The sequence below is a fragment of the Amblyomma maculatum genome, chromosome 6, assembly GCF_055883805.1.
Source record: "Amblyomma maculatum isolate TAMU_Amacu chromosome 6, ASM5588380v1, whole genome shotgun sequence".
Taxonomy (NCBI): Eukaryota; Metazoa; Arthropoda; class Arachnida; order Ixodida; family Ixodidae; genus Amblyomma; species Amblyomma maculatum.
The window spans coordinates 5,504,167-5,516,713 of NC_139349.1; the positions used below are offsets into that span (position 1 = coordinate 5,504,167).

General features: G+C 44.4%; 1 protein-coding gene across 1 annotated transcript; it reads left to right on the forward strand.

Annotated features, from left to right (window-relative positions):
- The first annotated feature begins 518 nt into the window (after positions 1-518).
- Positions 519-3,054, forward strand: LOC146184972 (uncharacterized). The gene has a single exon (XM_084605921.1). The coding sequence runs from the start codon at positions 625-627 to the stop codon at positions 2,062-2,064; it is 1,440 nt and encodes a 479-aa protein (XP_084462047.1). The 5' UTR covers positions 519-624; the 3' UTR covers positions 2,065-3,054.
- The last annotated feature ends 9,493 nt before the right edge of the window (positions 3,055-12,547 follow it).

Below are 12,547 nucleotides of genomic sequence, written 5' to 3' on the forward strand. Positions count from 1 at the left end.
GCAAGTCCATGGTTATGGTGCTGCACTGCAGACAGCTGCAGCCAGCTTCCTTCTTCCATGAGTTTCAGCGCTAGTTTTAGCAGTTTTAGTCAACGTTGGTTTTAGTTATCTGTTGAACACATGTCCATATGTTTCATGAAGACATATTAATGTGTCTAGCTCGCAACAAAGTTAATATTTCTTGCAATAAATTTTATCGGTAAACTGAAATAGGAACTATTTATTATGCGTTCATAAGACTAATGAGTTTTTCACGGTAATAAAATAATACACAATCCAAAAACTTCTGTCCATCATAATGTTACAGTGTTCAAGCTGCGCCACAACCTTATCTAATTTTCGTAGAAATAAATGTTTTGTCTCTGTAATTTAACTGGGCCAGTGTTTCTAAATCACCGTTATATTATTATATAACATGATAGAACTCTTTTTTCCACTGTATGGTGTTATATGGTTATATAGCACTGTTTTAGCGAATAACAGCAGCTGACTTGCCAACAATGATTTCTGTCAGCAGGAAAAACAAACTACACGTGTCGCCGTGTTAGACGCCAGCATGAAATTTGCTGTGTTCGGGTGCGTTGCGTCAGAACGAGTTGGTTTTGTTTAAAGTGATGAATTCGTATGTTCAACGCAAAGTTGTGTATCAGAAAGCATAATATTTGTCGATTGCGTTCTTTCGAAACTTCATTTGACAGAACAAATACGATGCAACGACAGAGGCAGAGGGACACTATGGGCGTGATGCTCCTGTTGAACCACGTACTGTTTCAGGTGGGCCTGGAGGCCATTCCTCCTGTCACGCTTTTGATTGTCGTCGCACAAGCGTGTGTCTTCCTGCAGGTTTTTGATTTGCCATGGTACGACCTTTCCGGTGCGTGCATGAGTGTTGACAACGTTCTTTTCAGAAAGCAGTGGTGGCGCATCATCTATGGCACATTCGAGCACGGCGACAGCCTACATCTTTATTATAACATGGTGTCATTCATTTGGAAAGGAATGTTGCTTGAAAGCGTCCTCGGGAGCGCCCAATTTCTCTACATCATTTTCCTGTTCACAGCGCTGTGCGGTGGCGCGTTTGTTGGTTTAAATTATCTTCTGGGCACGTTCGTTGACAGCTCGTTCTACTACCAGTGTGCTGTCGGTTTCTCGGGGGTCATATTTGCACTTAAGGTGCTCAACAATTACTACTTCCCTGGCCGAAGCCGGCGAATTTTGGGCCTGGATATCAATCTGCCCTCGGGACAAGTCGTGTGGGTCGAGCTTCTGCTTATTCAGCTCATCACACCGAATGCATCGTTCGTCGGCCACCTTGCCGGTATTCTAGTCGGCCTCGCGTATGTTTGCGACATCATCAAGCCCATCTCTGACCTCGTCTGGAGCATACTTGGACAAGAACCCATGCGTTTCGCGCAGCCTCAGTACGTTCGAAGAAGTTATGCCGACCTCCCTGCTTCAATCCCTCTGGGCGCGGTCTTGCTGTCGGCGACGTTGCTTGCGCTACAGTCGAATTTCGTGCCGGGCCATTTGAAGCAACTGGTGAACAGTCCGTGCCTCACATCTTCGCTCGTGATCGGGCATCGGCAGTGGCAGCTCCTCTTCCTACCTGCGCTACACACTGCGGGAACTTTTCACCTGGCCTACACGATATTCTCATTGCTCGGTCTCGGCTACTACCTCGAGCGAAGAATGGGCAGTGTACGCTTCCTGGGCGCGGTCTTGGGCCTTACGGTGATCACCAATATCGCCTTTTGTCTGATGACCTACTATGTCTTGCCGAACTACAAGGAGATTGCTGGAGTGCACGCCTATGAGATGCACTACAAGTGTTTTCTTGGACTGACGGCTGCGCTGGTGGCTATGAAGGGCCTCTACAGTCTTTACTACCCTCATAATCAATATTTGTTCCTGTTCTTCTTGGTGCCAGTACCCAAGCTTTTAGGTGCCATTTTTGAAGTTGCAGTGCTGTATTTTGCACTACCTCACATATGGATAGTTGGCAATGTGATAGGTGCTTGTACTGGACTCTTGCTATTTCTTGTGTCCACAAATGGACAATATTGATCACATAACACTGCTGTATAAATTAATTTGCCTACCTTTCCACATGCCCTATTTCAGTCACTAACTCCATCCCATGAAAACAGTTGCTGTACTGAAATATATTGAGTGAAATGGCCTGACTGGAAGTGGTTTTCATATGTCTACTTAAGCATTAGAAGAGAATATCATTTCTGCAACCACTCATAAATGTATGACTTCAGTGGGTAAACATTACTACTGTGCTTCAATCTTTCTGTTCATTATGCCTGTTCAATGGAAGCATTGGCTGACACCAGCAGTAGCCTGCGACAAGATGAACTCATAGCCTCTTTTATAACTTAAGAGCATTGAAGGCTCCATTCTCCTGAAAATCCAGCGTGGGCATTGTTGGCATTGGTTTTGCAAGTGAAAAATCGCAGGCAAGGCTCAGGAAGGTGGTAGCTGGCAGATGAACTTTCACGCCTGCCTATTGAAAGTGCTTCAAATCAAACCGTAGACGAAGAAATAGTCTTGGTCGTGTCATCATCCGTGACAAAAGAGCAGCTGCAGACGAGCTATTGCAACAAGTTGTGGGGTATGTCACGAAAGGGTGGCCGTCGAAAAAGTCCGTGGCACTTGATGTCTTTCCTTACTTTGACGTGCGAGAGGAACTGTCTCAGGTGGATGGCTTGTTGCTCCGAGAAGAAAAAATTGTAATCCCCGATGTGCTGAAGGCTACGCTTGTCAGCTTCGCACACGAAAACCACCCTGGCATAGTGAGAACCAAGCAAAGGCTGCGTGACCTCTATTGGTGGCCTCGAATGGACAAACAAGTTGAGGAAGTTATAAGTCACTGTCACATTTGTCAGACACTCGACAAGTCTGCTAAACCATCTTTCGCGCCTGTGCAACCTGTGACAATCCCAGATAAGCCATGGCAAAAGCTCGCGATGGACATTGTCATCATCATTATCAGCCTGACTATACCCACTGCAGGGTGAAGGCCTCTCCCATATTTCTCCACTTAACCCCCGCGAACTTATTAACCTCATCCACCCACCTAACTTTCTGCCACCCCCTGCTACGCTTTCCTTCTCTTGGAATCCAGTTTGTTACCCTAAGCGACCATCGGTTATCCTCTCTTCGCACTACATGTCCTGCCCATGTCCATTTCTTCTTCTTAATTTCCACTAGAATGTCGGTAACTTGAGTTATTTCTCTGACCCACTCTGCACGCTTCCTATCTCTTAATGTTACCCCTACCATTTTTCGTTCCATAGCCCTCTGGGTTGTCCTCAACTTACGTAGAACTCTCTTGGTTAGCCTCCACGTTACAGCCCCATAGGTGAGTACAGGTAAGATGCAACTGTTGTATACTTTCCTCTTGAGCGATACCGGTAAGCTGCTAGTTAAAATTTGCGAGTGCTTGCCAAATGCGCTCCATCCCAATCTTATTCTTGTTATTTCCTTTTCATGGTCCGGATCTGTGGTTACTACCTGTCCTAAGTAGACATAATCGCCTACTACTTCCAGTACTTTGCTACCTAATGTAAACTGCTGTTCGAGGCTGTTGAACATTACCTTAGTCTTCTGCATATTGATTTTCAAGCCTACCTTTCTACTTTTCCTGTCTAGGTCATCAATCATTATTTGCAGTTCATCCCCCGAGTTGCTTAGCAAGGCAATGTCATCAGCAAATCGCAGATTACTGAGGTATTCTCCATCTACCCTTATCCCTAACTGCTCCCATTCCAAGTCTCTGAATACCTCCTCTAAGCAAGATTTGAATAGTACTGGGGAGATTGTGTCTCCTTGCCCAACTCCTTTCTTTATGGGAATTTTGTTACTTTCTTTATGCAGAACTATGGTTGCTGTGCAGCCACTATATATATCTTCCAGCACTTTCACGTATGGCTCATCTACCCCCTGATTTCGCAATGCCTGCATCACTGCTGATGTTTCAACTGAGTCAAATGCTTTTTCATAATCAATGAATGCTATGTATAAAGGCTGATTATATTCCGAGCATTTTTCTATCACCTGATTGATGGTATGGATATGATCGATAGTAGAGTACCGTTTCCGAAAACCTGCTTGATCCTTTGCTTGATTGCAGTCTAAGGTTGCCCTGATTCTATTAGTGATTACCTTAGTAAATACCTTATACGTAACAGACAGTAAGCTGATTGGTCTGTAATTTTTAAGGTCCTTAGAGTCCCCTTTCTTATGAATGAGGATAATGTTTGCATTCTTCCATGGTTCCGGTACCGTCGATGACACCAGGCACTGCGTATACAGGGTGGCCAGTTTCTCTGGCCACTGGGATGGACATTGTAGGTACTCTTGAATGGGCACCTTCCAATTGCCGATACATAATAACCCTGATTGATTACCAATCGAAGTGGCCTGAAGTTGCATTTGCACCGACGACAGTAACGTTGCATACTGCTGTTGAGTTCCTGCAAGGAGTATTCAGCCGGGAGAGTTTCCCGGACGTTGTAACTGACAACGGACTGCAGTTCAAGTCTCAAATGTTCGAGGAATGCTTGCGCGAGAGGAGTATTATACATCGTTGCTCTTCAGTGTACTACCCCCAGGGAAACGGTGCAATAGCAGGGTGCTCAAAAATTGGATACAAATGGCGAGGTTGGAGAAACACCTGTTGCAAACTTCCTTGGTTGACTACCTCGGTACATATAGATCGACTCCACACGCGACGACTGGCTTGTCACCTGCGAAAATCCTACACGGTCGTCAACCCTGAACACGGCTCAGTATTGCTGGAATGCCCTCTGGGAGCGAAGTACACTCTAATGCTGTATTGAAGCCACTTCGCGAGAGGGTTCAAGCTAAGCAGTCGTACACTCAACAGTATACGGATAGGAGACGTGATGCTAGGGCCCCAACATTTAGAAACGGTGACCTCGTTCGAGTAAGGATTCCCACAGCTGGAGGCAAGGCATCGCTCTGCCTTCAGAGCGGCCGGAATTTCTTTCTCCTAAGTGATGGCCACATCTGAAATACTTCTAAATTAGCTCGCGTACCTGAAAACAGCTCTGACTCTACACCGCCCTGGGCACTGCTTCCAGACAACGAGCCAAGTACTTCTGGAGATCGCGCGGAAGAACCAGCACCAGTTGAAACGACATCTGAACCACAGTCTACTTCTCCAGTGGTTGAAGCAAGTTCAACTCCTCCGCAAAGCAACGACACAGGACAAATGCTGCGTCGAAGTGCAAGAGACCGTCGCCCACCTGACAGACTTCAATACTGACTTTACTGTTTCTGCCCTTGTGCATACTGTGCTTTTACTTGTATTTCGTGTTTTTTTTTTTAAGCGGGAGGTGATGTTGTATCCCGCACAAGTTTCAGTTTCGCTTCCATACACCAGTGCTATCATCATCAGCACATTTCTCTCTCTCTTCTCTCGAGCTCACACGCTCACACTCTCTGACGTAAATAGACAGTCTACCCAGAGCTGCGGTCTGCACCTGTTCGTTCCCTCTGTCCGGATACCAGACACCACAGGTACTGATTGACTATAGGTTTGTGCAACATTATACTACATGTCATGCCAATTTGGCAGGAGGTGCAAACCCTGGCTTCTTATTTCAGATTGCTGGCTGAAAGGAATTGAACCCTCCAGGATCGTTGCATTTGGAGTCTGACAAGTTACTCCTAGTCATGCTTGTATGTTCATATGGCTTAGTTAAGTAGAGCATTATATCTTATTGGGTGCTTACTCAAGAGTATGGTATGCTCAATAGTACGTTTGAGATAAAGGCAATAGGTACAAGTGCCACAGGTAAAAGTACCAGTGATTAAGTGAGCTTCATGTATGCGAATAAGGATCTGCAAGAACACACAGTGGGAGCCATTAATGCTGTCATGTCATACTCTTAACAGCAGAGTTTAAGTATCCCTCTCAATTTTTTATACAGGGGTATGGGATAGATCTATTTCTGACTCTCCTAAGTTTAATATTTTCACACTGATGCTATGTTCTCAATGTAGGGAAACGTTATTGATTGTGTGGTTTGGTTACAAAACTACAATTGCCAACATGCTATTGATTAAGTTTGAGATATGAGTGGCCCACACAGTTACTATAAGTGCTCATCCACACTTGGGATGTACAAGGAAATTTTTAGGCGTTTGCAGATTAGTATTTTCCGAACTACGGAAGTTAAGTATGTGTCATCAGTACTGGAGGGTTTTACAGCAAAGCAGACGTGTGTATGATAGCACTTTATAGAGTAATGAACTAAAATATTTAACTAACTTTTTATTTTAAGCACCAGTGCTATACTGCGGAATTTCAAGTGTTGTTTTAATACTGAACATCAAAAATATGCATTTAAAATTTCAAAAGGGCTTTGTGTCATTGTGCTTTCAGGAAATGGCATGTAATGGTAGTAACAATAAAGGCTGTGGCTAAAGGTACGTCGGACGGACCCGATCAATGGTCTTAAAGGTACGTCCGACGGACCCGGTGCGTTTTTCTTCGGGATCCGTCGGATGGATCCGGGAAATATTTTTCAGAGGTACGGCGGACGGACCCGATCGGTAGGGTTCTTCCGACGGACCCAACGCATTTTTCTCCGTTATGGGCCTTGGGATCCGTCGGGAAAGCCGGACGGATCCGAGATCCCCAGATGTGGTTGTAGCAACAACATGGTAGCCATATGTAGCCAAATCGAAGTTGGTATGAGGTGTACGCATGGTGTACATACGTACGATATAGTGCCTAGAATATACGTATAGTGCCAGTATATTCTAGGCACTATACGTACGAGGTGCAAGAAGTATGTATACATACTGCATGCGTGAAATGTGAAATTACAAAGAATAGTACAGTGGCAAGAATAGTGCCTAGAATGGGTGATATACTACGTGATGGCATGATGATAGGTTTACGTGAGTTGGACCGCGGCAGGGTGGCAAGCACGACCAGAGCGCAAGCGCATGTAATCGCGGTGTTGACGGCCAGGCCGCGGCCCGCACGCCCGCTCATTTGGTCCTCGTTATCATGTGGATTAACGTCTACGACGGTCGTTATGTAATTATGTACTTTTGATTCTTCAAAGTTTCCTCACTTCCATATGTGATGAGATGCGTCACGTAACGCATCGCTTTCTGCTCGCATTGAGGTTTGGTGCTGCAAGTTCTACGTAGTACAAGCGGCGCTGAAAAAGCTGGGCACCGCCGGCGTGTCTCTAGCCCAAGCATCGCGTCATTCGTGTTTGTTGTACAACTGGAGGTGTGGTTTGTGCTTACCGTGAGATGCTGTGATTACGGATTACGTCCTACTAGAGTGCTGTGTGAGACTACGAAGAGTGCTGTGATGAGTGCGCCGATGCCCGGACGGACATCAGTGTGTCCGTTTATGATCGGCGATGTTGCACGTGCATGTCAGTGTTTATTAGGTGCAGTAGTAATTTATTTACACGCGCTGTGCAACAATCAGGCGAAAATAAGTCATCGACAATTTGTTAGCCTGTACTGCAGAGCTCAAAACTCGGAAAATGGGAATGCACATGATGCAGTTTTCGCATGTTGGAGTGGACCGAAAAATAAGTGCCCAGCCCACACCGCCGGGATGCGCATTCCTACAGGTGAAATGGTTCAGGTTTCTGTAAAATAGCTGCCTGGCACAGCACCTTTCGAAATTTTCAGGCTTTGTACTATTGTTGAAGGCCACTTTATCATTAATAAAGGAACGAATATGCTTTATGTGTTAATGACTAGTGTTTTTTTCAACATATTATGTTCATTTTTTTTTCGCTTTTCCTTAATTTCCTTTGTTTTTCATGCTAGAAAAACACAAATAGTACACTTTTAAACTTGTCAGTCCAAAGCTGAACATGAATATCTGCCATGCATGTGACAGCTTTAATGCTAGAAAGGTTGACATGTATAGCATGTACGTACACGCTGCGACATCTTAGTGGCACGTTCGGCTACTTGCCCCAAGGACGTGATGTTTAATACCAGTGATGGCAGTCGCACTTTGGTGCAGGTGAAATGCAAATGCTTCTGTTTTCTGCAAGATGTCAATGCAAAGTACAAAGCCTGGGCAGTCAAATTAGTCTGGAGCTCTCCACTACGGTATTCTTCATAGCTACATATGTCACTTTAGGATGTGAAACCCTACATGCCACAGGTAGGCTGCATTGTTTTTTAGATTTTGTAACCTCTCATCTATGTTTTGCAACATTTGGCTAATTTTAGTTCCCAAACAGTTGCTAAAGATGAAACCGAAGCAGTTCTTGGCATGGTTTGCTGCTTAGATTAATTTTCTAATTGCAGTTCTTTGAAACTTGCATCAATGCTGGACAGTTCAAATAGCAAGCAGTTGAATTACAGAAATGATGTGGATCAGTTCTGACAAGTGGAAAGTAATGGTCTCCTCCTTGCATGCATAGGTGCCTTTAGACAAATACATGCTCGGGTGTGTGATTGTGACGCATATCAAGGGCCAACAGAAAGCCATGTGGAGCCAGTGTGATATTGTTCATGAAGGCTGAAGTAAAATTGTACAACAGCTGCTGTACCATGCAGAAAAAAATTGATCATTTAGTGTATGATTAACTGACCATGAATAGCATCTTACTCAGAGTATGATGTGATATATATCTGGTTTAGCATCCCAAAATAACTACGGCTATGAGGAACACAATAGTTGAGGGCTCCGGTATAATTTCGACCACCTGGAGTTCTTTTACATGCACTGACACCGCACGGTGCATGACAGCCTATTGTTTCGCCTCTATTGAAATGCCTCTGCTGTGGCTGGAACCAAATCTGCATCTTTGGGTTCAGCAGCCAAGCACTCTAACTACTGAGCCAGCACAACGGGGCCAAGTATCAAAATGCATGCCATTACATTTCCTTCTAGCCTGTGGTTTTCTTCACAGAACTAATGTATACAAGAAAAAGTAAATAGCAATAAAACATTAGTTTTATTGCACATTATATTCACATTTCAGCAAACATTCTCTAGGAAAAAATTTCTCATAATGTTTGCATGGAAACCATGAACATCTTACAAAAACAAAACAATGCACTTACTCCACTCCAATTATTAATGGGCAAGGTTGCATCTATGCTACTACACTGCACTTATCACAAAACCACAAGCCCCATCTGCTTTGGCCAATCACTTGATGAAACTAACGGAGACAGATGTCGCACACCACAGACTGGTCGTCTCGCAACATATCTCTGCATATGTTACATTTCAATTTCATGCCTTTCCACTTAGTTTCAACTGTTGCCAGCATTACTAGTTACCCATCTTTTCTGAAATTCCTTTTTTACGCTGTTGGGATCAGCATCCTTGTTAACGATGGTCTCTGGAATTTTCGATGCTATCATTTTCGCATCTTCCTCATCTGGAAGAATGAAGGAAATGACAAGCGTTGAGCAGCAAAAAAATTAGGGAGACTCCTAATCTCCACCTTTAAGGGTATGGTGTGCCAGCATTAATGGTTCTTGTCTGCAGATCCCACTGTGGATTCCCATTAATTTACATGCCCTTTGCTACAAACATAATTACTAATTCCTTAATTCATGTCTCTGTTATCTCAGATATACTCATTAGCATACGGTCGTAGGCTGCCCTGTTAGGTGATAGACAACCTGGCATAGACCTCTGTAAGCCTCAACCTTTCTTAATTGGAGCTGAAACGTCCCAGAACATATTTCAAATATAACTTTGTAAGCTTGACTTAACAGCTCCTGCCATGTCGTGTGGCCTCGTGACATTTGGCTCGTGGCACTTTTGGCTTGTGCACAGGGGTCATCTGTTAAATACTGGTTAACATGCATGACAAATACATTTTCACACAAACTGGTGGCAAATGGTCAAGTGGTGCACTGCAGATTCTGAAATGTATACCTAATATGCATGCAAGGATCGCACCATCACATAACATGATCAAGAGTTCTATCAGTACCTGTAGTTACATAGCATTTCAATGCCCATTAAAGGACCACCTCAGACAATGGTTGTTGTTACCACAATACCTGTTCTAACAGCGTACTGACACCATTCCACTGAGCGATGGTCATGTATATGCACACCCTAGATAGCTCATGATTGTGGATCTCATTTATTTCTACGACTTCCAAGGAGTTCCTGTCGTCAGAAACCCTACACTTTATGAAATCGGGACAGTTGTCTTGAAAGGTGATGAAAAGAAATAACTAGCTTACCTTGACGCAATGCTAAATTACAGAGGGTGAATATGCTGCATGAAGATACCAAGAAGCTTGTACAAAGAAAAGTGAGAGTGAAATGGCAGGATTTTTGAAACAATGAAATAAACTACAAACTATACTTGTCAAACCTGTCATTAAGGAATGGAAATCATGTAGTAATCAAAAACACAACATGGAGGCCATTTTAGGTCATCTTCACAAAACACATATCCACACCTCACACACAGCTTCATACTTATGAAAGAGGACAAACCAATATGCAAGGAGTGTGGAGATGAACTAACAATAAACCATATCTTACACGTGCGCCAGAGTCGAGAAAATAAGAGGAAACATTTTGTACAATTTTGCAACAGATCCTTTTCCATACCAGCATGATTCTAGGAGAGACGTGCAAATTTCCTGCATTTTTGGTTTCCTAAAATGTTCCTAAACAAGCTACATCCTAAAGAACATTTTAGTCATTACACACAAAATAAATACATTACACCTTGTTCTTGGTGCATGGCAGCATTAGTTGCTTATGCACCATAAAAATCAATACAATGCTGTAAGGTATACCTTGGTTAGCTATGTTATATGAGACAAGCTTTCGGTCTGGTGTGGTCCTTATTCACGTGACAGCGCTGTCATGAGGGTCTATGTCCCAGCGATCGGAAAGTGACCTATTCCAATAATTCTACAAACTGAAGGCGATTCTACAGATTTCTAAAGACTGGAGTGCTCAACTGTTTTATCAACGTCCGCCTGCTTTGACAGCCTGGAGTGAAACTGTTGAAGAGAATACATTTTTTAACATTTAACGCGTTTCTGAAGGCGTTGCTTTCAATTACGGGGCCCACAAAAAGCAGCTGAATGTCAAACGCCGCCTAGGTAGGCTTTCTAGCTAGACAGCGGTGTAACGTGGAAAATCGCTCCGCCGGTCCATCGCTGGCGCCGCTGACTTGACAGGCGAACTGTTCAAACTTATAGCTACAGACCACACCTGAAACACTGAATTGCGCATGATCAAGGCAGAATTTCTCTAACACTGAGCACTGGTAGCTATCGATTTCGCGCCCAATATTGCGAAAATCTGTCCTCTCTTCGATCATTGATACGTCCACGGTTGAACATTTATGCGCCTCGGGGTAGGCCAGCCGTTGGAACATGGATGCGTGGTTGTAGCAACGATCACTTGCATGGCACACTCTGCAAAATTCCAAGAGTCAGCTTCTGCAACGAAATGTGCAGCGCACATTTTCTACCGCGTACCTAAGTCCGGCGATGCATGCATATCGATCCCGATCGTTTCAAAGCTGCGCGGCCGTTCAGTCGGGTCACGCTAACCTCGAGCATGCGGAGGTTTAAACTACATGTACGCAAAATTCAACGACAAGAAAAAGATGCAGGCTAAGCACAAAGAACATTGCTGTTCACATGGAAATCGGATCATTCGCGCTTCCGTCTTTCCGGTTGTGCACTCTTGCGGTGCGGTGCAGTAGGTCTCCGCCTCGACGAGTCGATGTGCAGCTCGCCGCAGTAGCAGCGCAGGCCTCTAGTAGATTCGGCATGTCTTCTGCCACGACTCTGAGGTAGAATTTAAACGAAGAATTTAGCTAGAAACATCCTGTTTCCTCGGTCTGCATGTGAGGAACAAGCATAATGCCATTTCACATACATACTTCGGACTGCTGAATGTTCTGCACGGCGAGGTGCGTGTGTGTTGTGCCAGCGCTAGATCTTCGGAGGTCGATGCACGACCTAAGACAGCGTAAATGCTAGGAATAGCTCGCTCGCATTACGGGCAGATCGAGGTGATAGTTTAGTGCGAAGCGAAAGCTGCTCGTGAATGTGCGTATCTCGATGCCAGCTGGTGGAGCTGGTGCAGTACGTAGCATCGCCTGCAGCTATGTGCGTGACAGCGATGCTTGCCGTACACAACCCTAAGTGAAGACCGTATTCTATGTTAGAACGGATGCACTCTTCGTAGCACCTCATCGAGAGTCCGGCTAGCTGATATCATAGAGGATAGGATCATTCACGCGTAGCAAGCGGAATGTGGCCGCGTTCGACGTGCATATAGCCATGAGCCTGTATATCGCCGTCCGCCGTATCTTTACGAGAATCGAATGGATACGTCGGACGTACCTTTAGACACTTCGAACAATAAATGCTAGGCGCATGTAATGTTAAGAGAGAGGAACCGTGCATAGTGGGTCAGAGAAATAACTTGAGTTAATAAGATAATAGTTAAGCCAATGAAACAACCTTTCAAATTCACATTTTTGATGTTCAGTATTGCTAACGACGTGCCGTTTAA